Here is a 19,364-nt window from a genome sequence, read left to right on the forward strand (position 1 = left end):
TGAGGAATGAACAGTGCGTGATTTTGAGGTGTAGGAAGAGGAGGAGAGGCCACTTGATTCAGCGCTTGCCATCCACTCTGGCACATGTTGAATCGATTAGCAGCTGCCAAAGAAATGGGCTGGAGTAGCCCGTCCAGTAACAGAAGTTGTTCTCAGTACTCTTGGGAAAAGATGAGCTAGTGTGACGCCCTCGACTAGCCAGGTAATCACAGGTAGACCCCCTGCACAAACACCAGCCCCTAAAAAGGTATCATCAGCCAACCTAAAAACCCTGAGTCACCCCTCTCAGGTCTTGACGTTCACACCCGGGGGCGGAGCCAGGTGGTTGGCCATACCCTCCGAGGAGTTCAGATAGCCTGAGGCGGGAAAAACACAGCAGATGAGTGGAGAGATCCGTTAGGGAAGTGAAAAGGAGAGGAGGTGAAGTGGAGTAGAGAGGAGTAACGTCTGTCAGGGATCTGGGTAGGAGCCCAGATACCCTGTGGCCAGGAGGCAGATGGTGGTGGCCACCTGCAGGAGCCGGGAAGACAGCCAGTGGAACCGTTGGGGACCGGGACAGGGTAGTGGCCCGCCGGTACCGAACCAGGGAATCAAACGGAAACCGGAGCACCAGGAGGGGTACTCAGACCCAGTACAAGGCCCAGAAGCCACTGGACCGAGTCGAATTCACTGATTGGAGTCTGGACCTTAGGTTCTTTCCAACTCAAGTCCCGACTGAAGGCAACAGCCCAACGAGGGGGATAGAAAGCCACCGCCCAGGCATAGAGATCCCACGGGCCAGCGTCTGTGGGCAAACGGGCTCCCCGACATCCACAGCCAGAGAGTGGACTCCAGTCGCTGAAGCAAAGGAAGTCAGCATTCTACTACAGAGGGGCAGGAGAAAGGCAGAAACCACCAACCTGAGTAAGGGGCAAAGCGCAGCCGGCTGCGGGCACCAACCACCATCCTTTTGGTTTACCAGAGACTCTGGTGTATTTATAATAGTGAGTACAACAGTGCCCTCGGGCAGCGCATCGCACCGCACCATCCCACCCGCACCTCGCAACCACCGGGCCCCAGGACCGTCACACCCTGCCCACGGAGGGGTCAACACCAGGCTGCACAACACCGTCCCCGGGAGCCTAGTTAACAGCAGCGGTGGTGTCCACATTCATCACAAGACCGTGGGTGGCGTCACGAACTTAACCCCCCAAACAACTGCGGCCCCGGCCGTGAACCTCCCCACCGAACACCACCCCTCACATAGCGCCAGCATCCCTTCAGAGCGACGTGACCACCGGGTGCGGGAGGAGCTCGAGCCACCCACCGACGAGCACGGATCCGAGCGGCTCGGCAGCCAGCCGAGCCCCGGGGCGGTACACTAGTGCTTGCTCAGTAGAGCTTTAACTAACATTAGAATGTCTCATATGTACACCTGGAAGACCCCACCTGTTCCCCCTTCTACCATGACCTTGTGATTTACTGCTCTTATTTGTTATACCCTTTCCTTTTGAAACAGCTGTTTCACAACCCTTATGCCCACACCTATCAGACACCTGACACAAAAGATAAATTCTGTATTTCTTGGCTGAGATGGCAATAATAAGATGGCCCTCAGAAGTACCAATACCTAGTTAGATGGTTCACTGGCAAATTTTTAGCAGACACTAAAAAGTACCAATACCTAAGTATATTGTTCACTGGCAACTTTTTAGCAGTCACTCACAAGTAGCAATCCCTAATAATATCATGGAATGCTGATTTTGTGGCACACACCTTCCCCTACACTGCACGTCCCTATTCTACGCTATCGCTTTCCTGTCTATCTCAAAGACCTATGATTATACCCCTGGCTAAGCTAACTGTCTAGCAGTAGCAGCACTTTCCCTAAGCTTTAGCAATCACAAAATGCCTACGCTGCATGTTCACATTTTGTATGCACAGCGACATGTGACTTAAACAGCCAAAGTCCTTGTGTCTGAACCTTATGGTGGTTTCCTGCACTGTGATTGGCTGCAGGAACACCCACAAATCAAGTTTAAGAAAAAAAAGTGTGCCCCTCTCTTGCCTTTCCCCACCCCCTCTCATCATTAAATACATCCCCCCCTTCATCATACAGCACCACAATCCTATTCAAAAGCATATGTTATTAGAAAAGCATTTTGTAAACCGCAAACAGTTACTGAACATAGCTGATCATTACCGATTTTTCACAAAAATGCTCGGGTACTTGAGCTCAAACTGAACAGGGAAATGCTCATACCGAATTTGAAATTGACAAAAGTGAATTGAACAAGTTAGCTCATCTCTATTTGCAACACTACGCAGGAGATAGCGGGCGTAACGCTTCCAGTAAGTTTCAGTTTCAGCATGCAATATCAGACATGTGTCAATCTTCCAGAGTTGCCTTCATTAATTCTGCTCCCAAAAGGCCCAGTGTGACCCAGTCCAACATACCAGTGCAGTAATGGGGTTCCCCTTCCCTACAATGGCTCCACATCCAGTCTGAACACAGGTTCTGTTATCCCCAGAGTAAGGCACTGAGCTCCTGGTAATCTACTTAAACTCCGCTTTGGTTGGGGCTTGCGCTTATGTGTCGCCCCAGGGATACCGATTCAGCTTAAGGGATGCCACAGGACCTTCTTCTGGATATGGCAAACAGGTATGTCAGTTTTATTATAATCGTGACGCCACTCACGGTTTATGGTCAGGGTTATGGGTGACCGCCACTGCAGGTTTAATGAGCGTCTGGGGGTGATGGGGTCTGCAGTCGGATGGTGTGGCCTCCCGTGAGTGAGGCTGGTCCCAGGGGCTCAGGTGTGTAGAACAACAGGTCCCAGAATAACTCAGTCTCAGTCCAAAATGTCTTTCAACTTATCTTTACTCACTTTTAGATGTTTTGTGAGGTACCCGGGCGATGCTGAGATTAAACCAGGTGAAACCAGATATCCTTTAGGCCGGTCTAAGGGTAACCATTTACTCGCCTTTCTTGCACTTGTTTCGGATAACCCCTGACTTGAAGTACCGTGGGATTCATCCAGGGAAGTCTCTACTGCCTTTTCTCCCCTTTTTGGCCCGTTTGCCGGCATCGTGGACCAAGTGAGATGGCTCCAGGCTCGATCCCCCTTATGGGTCCCCTCGTTGCTGCTGAGGCTCAGACTCTAGATGGTTGGTGAGGGACTTGTAGTTCCCCTCACTGGCAGGTTTAGCAGGTAGTTAAACTTGAGCCTGCTCTGGGAACCTGTATCTCGTACGTGCCTAGTCACCAGGAGTCCCCGTACTTGACCGACTGACTCCCTCAGCGTCTTTCTGACTGACTGGTAACAGTTCTCCCCTGCTAATGGCTACTCCACGTGCAGGGTCTGACTAGTGTGAGCGCGCATCTGCGTCTCCTAGCAACCGCTGCTCATTGCTACCAGACTGGCCCGCTCCACTCCTTTCCTTTCTGCCTCTGTAACTTTAGCTCCCAGCCCCTTCACTACACTTCTGGATGTGATGTGGAGGCAAGCCCCCTCTTGAATCTACCCAAGGGTCCCCTCTCAAGGTGTGGGAGACCTGGAAGTACTGCCCCAGAATGGATGCAGTACTCGGTGGTGCCTGGCCAGGTCAGGGGCACCACATTTACACTCCAGTAAAGTAAACAAAGAATCATTACGGATGGAAGAGCCTGGCTCTTACGGCACTCATTCAAACTCCTGTCCCGTCTCTTTCATCCTGTTATAAGTCACACGATGCTTGCAACCTCAACAGCTAGTAGACTATTCATCCGTTCTTGACACTAGATTTTATCAACTAAACTATTCCCAAGTATGAGTACTGTCTATCACGAACAATTTATTTATTCGTTTTCTTGACCCCTCCCTGGGTGGGTGAGTTCCAGCATTAAAGGGGTGGTTCACCCATTTTTTCACCGCTGTGCTCTGCCATCTGTCCTGCTGCATGGGACCAACTGTCTGCACTCTGTCACCTGCACCACAAGTCACAGAGTGGAGACAGTTGGTGACAGAGCACCTCTGCCTCCCCTTCTTTCCCCACTCTCTTCTCTCCCTCCACTCTTCTCTGCCCCCCTCTTATCCCTCTCTCCTCTCCCCTCTCTAACCCCCCTCGCTCTCTTCCCCCCCCTCGCTCTTCCCCCCCCTCCCTCTCTTCCCCCCCTCGCTCTCTCCCCCGCCTTGCTCTCTTCCCCCCCCCTCGCTCTTCCCCCCCTCGCTCTCTTCCCCCCCCTCGCTCTCTTCCCCCCCCTCGCTCTCTTCCCCCCCTCGCTCTCTTCCCCCCCTCTGTCCCTCCCCCGCGCTCTTTTTTCCTCCTCCCCGCTCTTTTCCTCCTCCCCGCTCTTTTCCTCCCCCCCGCTCTTTTCCTCCCCCTCGCTCTTTTCCTCCCCCCCTCGCTCTTTTCCTCCCCCCCTCGCTCTCTTTTCCTCCCCCCCTCGCTCTCTTTTCCTCCCCCCCTCGCTCTCTTTTCCTCCCCCCCCTCGCTCTCTTTTCCTCCCCCCCCTCGCTCTCTTCCCCCCTCGCTCTCTTCCCCCCCCTCGCTCTCTTCCCCCCCTCGCTCTTCCCCCCCCCTCGCTCTTCCCCCCCCTCGCTCTTCCCCCCCCTCGCTCTCTTCCCCCCCCTCGCTCTCTTCCCCCCCTCGCTCTCTTCCCCCTCGCTCTCTTCCCCCCCTCGCTCTCTTCCCCCCTCGCTCTCTTCCCCCCCTCGCTCTCTTCCCCCCCTCGCTCTCTTCCCCCCTCGCTCTCTTCCCCCCTCGCTCTCTTCCCCCCTCGCTCTCTTCCCCCCCTCGCTCTCTTCCCCCCCTCGCTCTCTTCCCCCCCTCGCTCTTTTCCTCCCCTCGCTCTTTTCCTCCCCCGCGCTCTCTTTTCCTCCCCCGCGCTCTCTTTTCCTCCCCCCCGCGCTCTTTTCCTCCCCCCTCGCTCTCTTTTCCTCCCCCCTCGCTCTCTTTTCCTCCCCCTCTCGCTCTCTTTTCCTCCCCCCCTCGCTCTCTTCCCCCCCCTCGCTCTCTTCCCCCCCTCGCTCTCTTCCCCCCCCTCGCTCTCTTCCCCCCCCTCGCTCTTCCCCCCCCTCGCTCTCTTCCCCCCCCTCGCTCTCTTCCCCCCCTCGCTCTTTTCCTCCCCCTCGCTCTTTTCCTCCCCCTCGCTCTTTTCCTCCCCCTCGCTCTTTTCCTCCCCCTCGCTCTTTTCCTCCCCCTCGCTCTTTTCCTCCCCCTCGCTCTTTTCCTCCCCCCCTCGCTCTTTTCCTTCCCCCCTCGCTCTTTTCCTCCCGTTCTTGCTCTCTTTCCCCCCCCCCTCGCTCTTTTCCTCCCCCCTCGCTCTTTTCCTCCCCCCTCGCTCTTTTCCTCCCCCCCTCGCTCTCCTTTCCTCCCCCCTCGCTTTCTTTTCCTCTCCCGCCTCACTCTCTTTCCCCCCCTCGCTCTCTTTTCCTCCCCCCCCCTCGCTCTCTCTCTCTTTTCCCTCGCTCTCTCCTGGCATGGTCAGTACAAAAATCTCTCCATCGTGGAGGGGTGAGAGGGAGTAATAAACATGGAGTCCCTACTATGTCTGTGTATTTATTTCTAATAGTTTTTTTCTCTGTGTGGTCTTTTTTTTTTTTTAAACCCTTTATTGGAGATTCTTAATGGCCAGGTCAAACTTGGCCTGACATTAAGAATCTCGGGCTTTATACCAGCTGGTAAAAGATAGCTGGTATTAACCCCTTATTACCCAGCGTGCCACCTGCCACCAGGGCCACTGGAAGAGTTGGATACAGCGCCAGAAGATGGCGCTTCTATGAAAGCGCCATTTTCTGGGGCAGCTGTGGACTGCAATTTGCAGCGGGGGGCCCAGAAAGTTTGGGCACCCTTCACTGCGGATTCCAATCCCCAGCTGTATAGTTGTACCTGGCTGGACTCAAAAATTCGGCGCAGACCATGTCATTTTTTTGTTTTAATTATTTCATGAAATTCATGAAATAAAAAAAAAAAAAAAAAAGGGCTTCTCTATATTTTTGGTTTCCAGCCAGGTACAAATAGGCAGCTGGGGGTTGGGGGCAGCCCGTAGCTGCCTGCTGTACCTGGCTAGCATACAAAAATATGGCGAAGCCCGCTTCATTTTTTTAAAAAAGTTTTCAGGCAAAAACCTTTATAAAAAAAAAAATCTTCCCTGGATTTCTATTGCCAGTGAAAGTAACACCAAGCAGCTGGGGTTAGCAGCCAGTAGCTGCTTGGGTTACCCTTAACAATAGAAAATGCAGCGGGAGCCCACAAACAATGTGATTTTTTTTTTTATTTTTAATGAATTTTTTTTAAAAAAAAAATCGACATGGGCTTCGCCCATCGAGCACCAGAGCATTTTACTGCTCAATTCATCCCAAGTAATCAGATGACTGCAGTGTCTGCCAATTACTTGTTCTGTGTCCCCCTGCATCCATTGCAGCGTGTACGGGCTGTGAGGTCAGCAGAGTTCACTCCAGTTATATTACACGATTTATGCCCCCCTTTTTTGATATAGTCCTGGTTCGAATTAAATAGTATATACAAAATATTGGAATTTATGAAAATGTAAGAATGTATTCTACTTTGCTGGTTTGTGTTCTTAATACTGTTAATAAACCTGTTGGATCGTTCCTCGGCCTCGTCCATCCTTTGCTCTCTTGTACACCCCCGTCACAAACTGGTGGCAGCGGTGGGATCAGAGCAGAAGAAATGGAGGACAACAGCCAATCGACGTCTGAAACCAGAACCTCAGGATACAGGAACTGGACTGTGGCGAGTCAACAAACAAAGGCCCGTGAATTAGGTGTCGGCTACAAAGGACTCTCTAAGGAGCAACTAATTGAGGCATTGGAACACGCTTGCCTGCAAGATGGCACCGAGGAACAATTTCCACAGCAAGGGGAGCAAAGACGGGAGCCGGAGGTGAATACCCAAAAAAGTCAATGGGTTGTGTGGTACAAGGAGGAGATGGCACTGCTTGGAGATGAGGCCACCATAGAAGATAAGAGGGAGGCCATGCGTGGAGCTAAAGAGAAGGAGCGCAGGATGGAGGAGATGGCACTGCTGGATAAGGAGCTCGCTGTGGAAGCCGCGAGAGGTTCCAGACAGACTGTAACCCCAGCACCCATCATGAGGGAACTTCCCAGGGTGTCCCGCAAAGACTTTAAGCCGTTTAATGAGGCTGCAGGCGACATTGAGGGCTTCTTCCAGGACTTTGAGCATCAGTGTCGATTAATGGAAGTCCCGGACAGGGAGCGTGTCCGGCATCTGGTTGGGCTCCTAGAGGGGGGAGCTGCTGAAGCCTATAGAGCTATGGACCCTCGGTGGAACTGTGAGTATGCGGATATTAAACAGACTATTCTAGAACATTATGCTGTGACCCCAGACACTTACAGGACTCAGTTCCGTGCTTTAGCCTGTGATGGGGAAGTGTCTTTTAAGATATATACTCATAGACTCAAACAAATATGTAATCGCTGGCTGGAGGCAGAGGAGGCCTTATCTTGGGAGACCTTCCTGCAGGTCATCCTAAAAGAACAATTCTTTGCCCAGTGCCCCGCTGAGATCCGGGAATGGGTGCGTGAGAGAAAACCAGCGACAGTGGAGGAAGCTGCTGCTCTCGCTGATGAGGCTCTCACCATCAAGCCTCAGTGGAGGGTTCTGTTGGAGGATGGAGAGACGCCTAACAGCTCCACAACACCGGATGCCCCCGGTTATTCTGTCCCCATTGTTCCCCGTTCCTCTAGGCCACCACATGTTGATACCCGTGTTAATGTGCCTCCAGTTGCTTCTACTGCACTTTCTGGAATGCGCCGGGGAGAGGAAGTAACAGAGCGCAGGTGTTATGTTTGTAGGCATCCCGGGCATTTGCAGGCCTCATGCCCAGCCAGGCCATGGAGGAATCATCCTCAAACCCCTACAGCACCTTCAGGTGGGAGCCGGCCTCCAAGTTCCCCTACCCCTTACCCAAGAGGACGCCTTGGATGGAGGGAGACCCAGCTCAGATGCTATCAATGTGGACAGCCAGGGCATCGGCAAGTCTCCTGCCCAGCTGTTCAAATGAGGACTGATCCTGCACCCAATCGGATTGTTAATTATTTACAGCCCAGTGCCATGGAGGAAGATGTGGCACCGCTATGTGAGGACTGGCCTAGTGACTCAGCCCCCCATGTTGCACCACCAGGAGTTTACGGGGTGCGACCCGCAGTTATGACGACTTCTGCTCATCGAGGTAAGCACTTGCAGGAGGTTGTGCTGGATGGACAGAGACTTGTTGGATTTTGTGACTCGGGTGCTTTCCTCACACTGGCTGATCCCCGAGTGGTTCGGCCTGAGGCAATCCATAGAGGACCTGGGATTGTTATTGAACTGGCTGGTGGACAATGGAGGACTATTCCCACAGCCACTGTGGATCTGAACTTTGGTTTTGGGGTCAGGCGATGTGTGGTTGGGGTGATGGGTGGTCTGCCTGCAGCTGTTCTCCTGGGCAATGATGTGGGAGAGCTACGATGCCAATTCGTGGCTGCATGAAGCCACATGTAAGTAACGCTCTGCCTGTGTGTACTTAACCAGTGACCTGTAGAGGTCCCTAGTAGATACACAAGTTGGGAGGGGGAGGGATTGTGAAGATGTAATTTACCCTCTCACTGTATATGCTGTGATACTATGTCATGATATGTATATTTCCCTGCTTGTATTAGTTGTAATTCATGTATTTCCTTGGGGGAGCTACTGGTCTCAATGTGTCTCTCTCATACAATTGTAGTCTTGGCATCTAATGTGATTATGTAAATAGCCTGTCCTCTTCTTTCCAGAGTTGTGTATCTAATCTGTAATTGCATTGGCCAGTGAAGGAATAGTCATTGTTCTTTACAGCAGGGGATCCCTTCATCTACTGTGGCTGGCAGACATATTGGAGCCCTGTGATGGACCAAACCATTGATGATAGGATGTGTGACCCCTACCCCCTGAACAAACATGGTGGGCTGGTCAAGCAGCACAGACAATGCATTTCCCTTTTTGTAACTTCAGAGTGAGCTGAAATTTGAAGAGAGCAGGAGCCCCAGCCTGGGTGGCTGTGGACACGGACGGAGCTAGGCCTGTGTGGCGGCCCGTGGGATTGTGTGGAACTCTTTGGACTACTGTAAGGACGATTGCTTTGTTATCCGGTCCGAGGATTGTCGGGAAGGGCCCCCGAATCTGTTTTATGTGGACTAATCGTGTGCTGTTCCTGTATTCCTGTTAATAAACCTGTTGGATCGTTCCTCGGCCTCGTCCATCCTTTGCTCTCTTGTACACCCCCGTCACAGTCACCACTAGTCACAGTATCGGGTCGACAGCGAGAGGTGATGTGACAAGCGGCGGGCATAGAAGGCAGTGACGACCGCTGACGTCAGGAGGGCAGGACTTCATCACCGTAGGTAATGAAATTACTAACCTCTTGACGGTAGCGCTGGTCATCCCCGCGGCTGCTGACACTGCAGTGCGGGCCGCTGCTGACACTGCTGAGCGGGCAGCCGCGGGGCTGGGGCTGGAGCGTGATACTGACTGCACGGGCACCCGACGGAAGTCACATGGAAGTGCTTCCGTGTTGCTTCCGGGAATTTTGCGGACCCATTGACTTGTATTGAGTCACGGTTCGTTATTACGGAACAGAATAGGACATGTTCCATAATAACGGAGCGGACATACGGCATCCGATGTGTTTTTTTTTTTGTAGGATCAGATGCACATGGAAGCGCTACCGTGTACCATCCGATCCTACACAAAAGACATTGAAAATATGGTCCTATCAAGGGGCCGCAAAAAAACAGGAACTGACCAGGACACACGGAACGGTCATGTGAATGAGCCCACCTGCAGCCATTGCAGCGTGTGCGGGCTGTGAGATCAGGAGTTAGCTGACTCCAGCGCCGGACGATAAATTCTGTGTCCCGCTGCAGAAGGATCCGGTAAAATAACGGTTGCATGCGCTGCACATTTAATCCACAGGATCCGGTCATATGCGGTTTGCGGATGATACGGACGACACACAGACTAGGCAAGAGGGAAAAAAGCAATCTCATCACCCCCTCACTTTTTTTTCCCCAATTATTTTTTTCACATGTTGCGCAGACTAATAATCATAATTTCTGTACACACACACATACACTCACACACACACACACACACACACACACACACAAACACTCACAAACACACTCACACTATACACACACACACTGTATATACGCACACACACTGTATATACGCACACACACTGTATATACGCACACACACACTTTCTTCCCCTGGCTGTGCAGAGCTGCTGTATCTGTGATTTCTCTCTGGGCATCAACTGGGAAGAGGCAGGGAGGAGGGTTTGGTCCTAGAGCAGAGTGGGTGTATTAGACACAATGGGTGTGTTAGATAAGCTAGACACCACCCTAGAGCCACAAAGAGCTCTGGGACTTGTAGGAACTGAACACAGGAAGTCAGAGGAGAGATTAACCCCATCAGAGCTGGAGCCAGCAATGAGCATGTGCTGCTAGTGCACAATAAAAGGTAATTTTGCTGAAAAAACATAATAGATGTGTTGAGGGGCACATATTAGCAAGATTTATCAGAAAAAAAAAAATCAGTTTTGGTAACTGGACAACTTCTTTAACTTTCTGCCCCTGCAGTCTGTTTCTGGGCATACTTAACCAGTCACGTTCTATAGAAAAATTGTACACCTTACACATTACTATGAATTACACTATATTATATTTCTTTCTGAAGAGACCATTATCATATTATACTGTATCTTACATTGCTTTGCACTTTCTATCACTACACATTAAATACAACATTACCAACACTGCCACATCTTATGCACTATTATACCTTAATTTACGGTATACATTCCTATAGTACGGTACACCTTATATTATACTTTATCACAGCATACATTATACAGGAACACATTACATTAGCAATGCTGATCACATGCCACATCACAATACAATATTACACAACACATGGTACAATATTTACACAAGACATTGTTCACACTATACAACATTGATGCAGTTGGTGTTTTACGCGGTAGACACACAACCAGCACAGTTCATCCTCGTACAACTGTAATCTCACCCACTCCCCCAATTCAGAACAGATCCCTGTCTTCAGCCCCTCCTCACTTCATTGTATGATTTACAAATCCCTGCCCCCAGATCTCCCCTCATCTCAATTCATTTGAAATCGCTAGCTTGCATGCTCTCACCTCCACCCCGTCAGCATCATGCGCTCCCCTATCTTATTTGAGTCTCAGGCCCTATGTCACGGGTGACAGTCGTGTGGTTTCTGGCCATAGATGGTCACATTTGGCTGCACAAAATACTCCCTGACTTTCCATTGTTCCTGCTGTTGGTACTCATAAGTAGCTTTCTTGCTGGATTCATCTTTCCCTCTCTTTTGGACCCAGCAGCAGCTCGCCTTCCGCCCATCTGCTGCTCATAAGTATTCTCTTGGTGCTTATATACCCCTTCCTTCCTTTCGACTGATGCTGGTGATATTATTCAGTTCTTTAAAGCCCTGGTTGCAAGCAGGTGGCTTGTACTCCTCTGTTGTAATGTTGCTGAAAACTTTGCTAAACGTCAACCTGAGTCATCTGTAGATAAGTAGTTCATGCGTTTTCCCCTATTGTGTCCCTCTTGTGTTTTCTACAGTGTTTAGTGGGTTGCCTAAGAACTTGTCCCATCAGTTCCCTATTTAGGGCCCAGCACTTGGGTATACCTTGGGTCAGGTATCTGGCTCAGCACATAGATGCAGAACCTATGTAGGGTGGTGAGGACCAGCGGTAGGTTTGGTCAGGGGTCACCATCTTTCCCTTCGTTAGACACAGGGTTTCCCTTCCTTTTGCCATTCGCTTGGTACTTCTCCATACCTAGCATGACCCCCAAGCAGTAGATCAGAATTGTCTTATTATATGGAGTCCCTTCATAGCTGTCATTGGCCTCCCTCCATTCCTAGGCTCCTGTGCAGCTGATGCGGGTGCATCAGGGTTGTGTCTGCCCCTGTATGTGTTGTACAATTGTGTTTGAACCCGGTTTCCTACATAGAGTAGGAACACCAAATGTATTTTTTTTTTAACATGCTCCTTTCAATTTCCTAGGTAATGATGAAATAAAGAGAGGTGTACTGTTAATGTTGTTTGGAGGTGTGCCTAAAACCACACTGGAAGGTACTTCTCTGAGAGGTGATATCAATGTGTGCATTGTTGGAGATCCAAGTACGTCTAAAAGTCAGTTTCTGAAGTAAGGACTATTTTTTGTATGTGTAGGTTTTTCAACCCCATTGCTTTGCGAAGAACTTAAGTTTTTGGGCCAAAATTTTTGTTTTTCTTTCCACGTGAGGACGTAGTTGTAGTTTAAAAAGTAAAAAGGAAAAAGATATATATATATATATATATATATATATATATATATATATATATATATATATATATATATATATATATATATATATATATATATATATATATATATATATATATATATATATATATATATATATATATATATATATATATATATATATATATATATATATATATATACATACATACATACATACATACATACATACATACATACATACATACATACATACATACATACATGCACACAGTATAGACCAAAAGTTTAGACACACCTTCTCATCTCTAGAACAACTAAGAGAAGACTTTGTGCAGCAGGCCTTCATGGTAAGTTAGCTGCTAGGAAACCACTGCTAAGGACATACAACAAACAGAAGAGACTGGTTTGGGCTAAAGAACACAAGGAATGGACATTAGACCAGTGGAAATCTGTGCTTTGGTCTGATGAGTCCAAATTTGAGATCTTTCGATCCAACCACCGTGTCTTTGTAGAAAAGGTGATCAGATGGACTGTACATGCCTGGTTCGCACCGTGAAGCATGGAGGAGGAGGTGTGATGGTCTGGGGGTGCTTTGCTGGTGACACTTTTGGGGATTTATTCAAAATTGAAGGCATACAGAACAAGCATGCCTACCACAGCATCTTCCGCCGGTGTGCTATTCCATCCAGTTTGCGTTTAGTTGGACCATAATTTATTTTTCAACGGGACATTGACCCCAAACACACCTCCAGGATGTGTAAAGGCTATTTGACTAAGGAGAGTGAAGGGGTGCTACGCCAGATGACCTGGTCTCCACAGTCACCAGACCTGAACCCAATTGAGATGGTTTGGGGTGAGCTGGACCGCGGAGTGAAGGCAAAAGGGCCAACAAGTACGAAGCATCTTTGGGAACTCCTTCAAGACTGTTGGAAAACCATTTCCGGTGACTACCTCTTGAAGTTCATCAAGAGAATGCCAAGACTGCAAAATGCAAAATATGCAAAATAGTAATGAAAGCAAAAGGTGGCTACTTTGAAGAACCCAGAATGTAACGCCTATTTTCAGTTGTTTCACACTTTAAGTATTTCATTCCACATGTTCTAATTCATAGTTTTGATGCCTTCAATGTGAATCTACATTTTTTTAGAGTCACGAAAATAATGAAAACACTTTGAATGAGGAGGTGTGTCCAAACTTTTGGTCTGTACTGTCCGTGTATAGAGATATATAGAGATATATAGAGATATATAGAGATATATAGAGATATATAGAGATATATAGAGATATAGAGATAGATGTAGATATATAGATATAGATAGATGTAGATATATAGATATATAGAGATTTAGATAGATGTAGATATAGATATATATATATATATATATATATATATATATATATATATATATATATATATCTATATCTACATATATATATATATAGATATATATATAGATATATAGATATATATATAGAGAGAGATAGAGATATAGATAGATATATATATAGATATATATAGATATATATATATATAGATATATATATATATATAGATATATAGATATAGATATATAGATATATAGATATATAGATATATATAGATAGATATATATATATATATATATATATATATAGATAGATATATATATATATATATATATATATATATATAGATAGATATATATATATAGATATATATATATATTTATATATATATATATATAAAAATATCTAAGTATCTATCTATATCTATATATATATATATATATATATAACTGTTAGCTGATTTTTTCTTGCCATAATACAAATTCTAAGTAAAGAAAATCAAGTGCCCATCATTACTTTAAGAAATGAAGGTCAGTCAGTCCGAAAAATTGGGAAAACTTTGAAAGTGTCCCCAAGTGCAGTGGCAAAAACCATGAAACGCTACAAAGAAACTGGCTCACATGAGGACCGCCCCAGGAAACGAAGGCAAAGAGTCAACTCTGCTGCAGAGGATAAGTTTATCCAGGTTAACAGCAGCTCAGATTAGAGACCAGGTCAATGCCACACAGAGTTCTAGCAGCAGACACATCTCTAGAACAACTGTTAAGAGGAGACTTTTGTGCAGCAGGCCTTCATGGTAAAATAGCTGCTAGGAAACCACTATAGTGATCTTATCAAAACTGCAGCAAGTAGCCCCGTAATATATCGCTGGAGATGGGATCGCTGCCTTAATCATACTTCTCTCAGATGGGGTATGAATAACCTGGTGACTGTGTCCCTAAAAGTCTATTCACACTGTGTATAAATGCAGCTTCACGGCTGTTAGTAATGTCTAATAACTCCAGAATTCTGCAGGAAGGTTCATTTCTGGGATTTTAGGCTTCTGTGGGATATTCGAATAAAGCAATGGCCCAGATAGAAGTTGTTGTGTGTTAGCAAAACAGAATTGATGAAACAAAAGCCTTGAGAAAAATTATTGTGGATGTAAATCTCTGTTTTATTATTTTTATATGCAAGTCTGAGGCATTAACCTTTTTTTTTCTTCTGCCTTGTTCTGCAGGCATGTGGAAGAATTCAGCCCGCGAGCAGTGTACACCAGCGGCAAAGCTAGCAGTGCTGCCGGACTGACTGCCGCTGTAGTGAAGGATGAAGAATCTCATGAATTTGTCATTGAGGCTGGAGCGCTGATGCTGGCAGATAATGTATGTGCTTCAGGTATTTGGTATGGATCACAACTAATGTAACTATAATGATATGGAAAGTGCAATGCTAACATTGATATTGTTCATAATCGCTAATAAACCATTGCGTAGAAATGAATGCACTAATGTGCACAGTTTTCTATTTGTAAGGATCAATGAAGCACAAATACAGTCCATTTTCTTATTTCATAAATGAATTCCCCACTTTCTAATAACCTATTTTCCCAGTTCACATTCATGACCTTTTGATTATTCGCTAAGGTAGAAAATGGCTACAAGGCATTTTTTTCTGGTGCTGGAGAAATGGACTGATCTATGAATTACACAGCTGATTGGTTTCATTTGGAACTGTTATATAATGCACATTTACCTGCGGTGGGTTTGTAGGGGAACAGAAGTCTTCATGTCTAGCTCACCTATAGAAGATGGTTGATGCTATGGTTAGAGTTGTCCGACATAAACTCAAAAATTTTTGTTAAGCTAATCTGTGCTGTATTGTCATATAAATCACCCCTACATTGTTATTTTTTGTTTTCTAACGTTTGTTCCTCTTGAATTCACCCTTTATTCTCTGCAGCTCTTGTTTACATTCAGCTCCAGCAAACATGACCACTTCCTGTGCAAAACCTCAGTCAGAGCTGTCACCACCCACCCCAGTGTCCAGCCTCGCCCCCTGCACACACATTCCCTGTCAGTATATTCTGCACCAGCACCTGACCTGGTATCACTATAGCATTGCAAATAGCCCCACATCAGGCTCTGCACCGCACACCACATCGGGCTCTGCACCGCACACGCACACATATGGCTCTGCACCGCACACATATTGCTCTGCACCGCACACGCACACATATGGCTCTGCACCGCACACACACACATATGGCTCTGCACCGCACACATATGGCTCTGTACCACACACGCACACATATGGCTCTGCACCGCACACATATGGCTCTGCACCACACACATATGGCTCTGCACCGCACACGCACATATATGGCTCTGCACCGTACGCACACACGGCGCTCTACCCCCCCATCCCCATCGGGAACACATGTAGGGAGTACATACTCACCCGTCCTCGGTCCCCGCCGCTCCTGCACGTTCGCGCGCTGTCTGTGTCTTAATGCAGCGTTTTACTGACCTGACTGTTGTGATGATTGGCCTGAATGTCCTTTATGATAATCATCACAACAGTCAGGTCAGTAAAACGCTGCATTAAGATCTTTTACAACAGCAGATTCAGCCACTCGTACATGGGGAGTGCCCTCATGTGAGACGCTGAGTCTATAATACTACATACAATCTGCAATAGACATAGATTGAGGACTTTTGTATTGCTCTAATGGGAGCACCCAGTGGGGGTAAACCTTGTCAAAACCACATAATTTCAATGTATTATTGCAGTGATTAGAGAATTGTAGGTTTATCAGCATCTATACCCAAGCAATTATAAATAACTTCGATTAATCACAATTGTCATTGGGTTATATACTGTTTATGAGGCAAGGCAGCTGATTATTACTGCAACAACTTTGGCATGATGATATGTCCAGTGTGATAATTTTGATGATTCCATGATAGACATATATGGTTGCTAATGACATTTTATATTTAATTCAATAAAGTTGAGCTTTTTAAGGTTATGTACCGTCCCAAATGGTCTTTTGTGGTTATATAGATTAGTTGGTGTGATCCCTTGATACAGGGGCTATGGTCTAAGGACAAATGATGCAAATACTTGTGAAAGCTGTAGAAATATATCAAGGGTGGTGAAAAATGAAGGGACATTGCTAAAATAATTTCTCAATTGCTTTGTTGGGAGACCGCAGACTAACCTATAACCTATGATTACTGTCACCTGGAGGCTGACACGAATACACCAAACACTGCAGACCACATCACGCCTGTTTTTAAAATATTGTTTTTTCAATAATTAAGAAGGGGAAAAAGGGGGAGGAGGAATTTGATACTATTTCATAGTTGAATATGATTGAATACAACGTAGATAACAAAAGACTTCTATTTCTTAAGGCTTCTATTAAGGGTTAGGTATTAGATAGGGATGGAAAGGATGTAGGGATGGATGGGCTGTGGAAAGTCGTGTAATTTAATTGGGGAAACAGGGACAGGCGGAGGGAAACATTAGGGTAGAGGGTAAGGGAGAACAAGGCTTAATCAATCTTTAAATATAGCTAAAATATATCTACAAATTTACATGCAATCGAAAAAATGATCTTATCTGTGACAAATTAATTGACCATATTTATTCATGAGTTGTAAGAACATAACCCTATGTGATGTATATTATGATGCACAAATATTTGTTCACGTCATACCTTCTTGGAATTGGTTCCATGGATGCCATCGTTTGTAATATGGGGCTAATAAATTATTTGCAATAGCATAATCTTTTTCATAGTTTTCATGAAGGGCGAGAGTTTTAACAATTTGTGATAAATGGGGGACGTCAATTTTTGTCCAATTGGCTGCAATTAGGTTTTTGGTAGTGAGGAAAATATGGATAATAATCGGTCTGTATATGGGATTTATTTGTTCTAGTTCTAAGGAGAGGAGGGCTTTTTAAAGCATGAGAAGAATGTTTGAACGACTAATGTTATTGATTAATTTCGATACTTCTGACCAGAGTTCCTTTAGTGTTTAGATACCCCCAAAAGACATGCATTAAGTCACCAATTCCATCACAATTCCTCCAGCAATTAGGGTTGACATCTTTGTTAAAATGGTGAATTCTTGATGGAGTAAAGTACCACCTCATTAGTATTTTTGTATGTGTCTCTAGAAGGGTCGCACTAGAACTAGAAGAGTTTGTTACTTTTAAGCTTTTTTGCCACATTTCTTGACATCTGTTGCTTAAGTTTCTAGATGTTCCGGTAAAGGGTTCTTATTTTTAAGTAGAGTATGCAGGGCTTCTCTAATAAATAATAATACAATTTTAAAATCAGTAAAATTGTCTACTGGCAAATGCAAGAAGCCTTGCAAACAAAATGAATGAATTGGAGACTCTTATGTCAACCATGGATTATGATGTGGTGGGCATTACGGAAACCTGGCTGGATGAAAGCCATGACTGGGTGACAAACATACAGGGTTATACTACATTTAGGAAGGACAGGAAAGACAAAAAAAGGTGGTGGGGTGTGTATATTTATCAAATCTAACCTAAAACCTGTGTTGAATGATCATATTGGGGGGAACTGCAACAATGTAGAGTCAGTATGGGTAAATGTACATGGGGAGGGGAATAATGGAAAAATGCTAATTGGAATTTGCTATAAGCCTCCTAACATACCTGAACAAATAGAGGGTGAAATGCTGGAACAAATTGAAAAGGCAGCTAATATTAATAATCGGGTTCTTATTATGGGGGATTTCAACTATCCAGACATACAGTGGGACATAGAATCTTCTGGTTCTGCTAAAAGCTGTAAATTCTTATCTACCATTCAAGACCATTTCCTCTCTCAGATGGTAGATTTTCTAGATCTGGTCCTGTCAAATAGACCGGATACCCTTTCACACCTACAGATCCGGGAGCACTTGGGCACCAGCGATCATAATATGGTAAGCTTCAAAGTTATATTCAATAAAACATTTCAAAGGGGAAATGCAAAAATCTGGAATTTTAGAAAAGCTGATTTCGACAAATTAAGGGAAGAGCTTAAATGTGTAGATTGGGACAAAGTCATGGTAACTGGGGATACCGAACATAAATGGGGTATGTTTAAGGATATACTGCTAGAGTCCTGTAAAAAGCTTATACCCTCTGGTAATAAAATGTCCAGGAATAAAAAGAAACCACTATGGATAAATATGACTGTACAAAGTATAATAAAACAAAAACAAAGGGCGTTTAAAATCTTAAAGGCTGAGAATACAGAAAAAGCATTTCAGAAGTATAAAGATATCAATAGGAAATGTAAAAAAGAAATCAAGCAAGGAAAACTAGCTACTGAAACAAAAATCGCCAAGGACATTAAAATAAATCCCAAAATCTTTTATAAATACATTAATGCCAAAAGGAAAACAAAGGATAGTATTGGCCCCTTAAAATATAATAACAAGTTAGTTATAGAGGACAAACAAAAGACTGAGATATTAAATAGGCATTTTCCACCTGTGTTCACCAAGGAACTGACTGTACCAGGGATCATTCAACAAGAGAAAAATCAAAGTTCACCACCTGATATAATTAAGTTAACACAAGAAGTACGCCTACGTCTAAGTAAATTAAACATTGACAAATCCCCAGGGCCAGATGGCATTCATCCACGAATATTAAGGGAATTGAGCTCCATTATCGACAGACCGCTGTATCTCATCTTTTTAGACT

The 19,364-nt window shown here is 45.6% G+C and overlaps 1 protein-coding gene across 1 annotated transcript in view; it reads left to right on the forward strand.

Annotated features, from left to right (window-relative positions):
- Window positions 1-19,364, forward strand: part of LOC142243927 (maternal DNA replication licensing factor mcm6) — a 470,818-nt gene that overhangs the window by 292,822 nt on the left and 158,632 nt on the right. The window contains exons 8-9 of the mRNA XM_075316119.1: window positions 12,080-12,221; window positions 14,869-15,010. Coding sequence (XP_075172234.1) covers window positions 12,080-12,221; window positions 14,869-15,010 — 284 coding nt within the window. The remainder of the gene's footprint in view (window positions 1-12,079; window positions 12,222-14,868; window positions 15,011-19,364) is intronic.

This window comes from Anomaloglossus baeobatrachus, chromosome 6, assembly GCF_048569485.1.
Source record: "Anomaloglossus baeobatrachus isolate aAnoBae1 chromosome 6, aAnoBae1.hap1, whole genome shotgun sequence".
NCBI lineage: Eukaryota > Metazoa > Chordata > Amphibia > Anura > Aromobatidae > Anomaloglossus > Anomaloglossus baeobatrachus.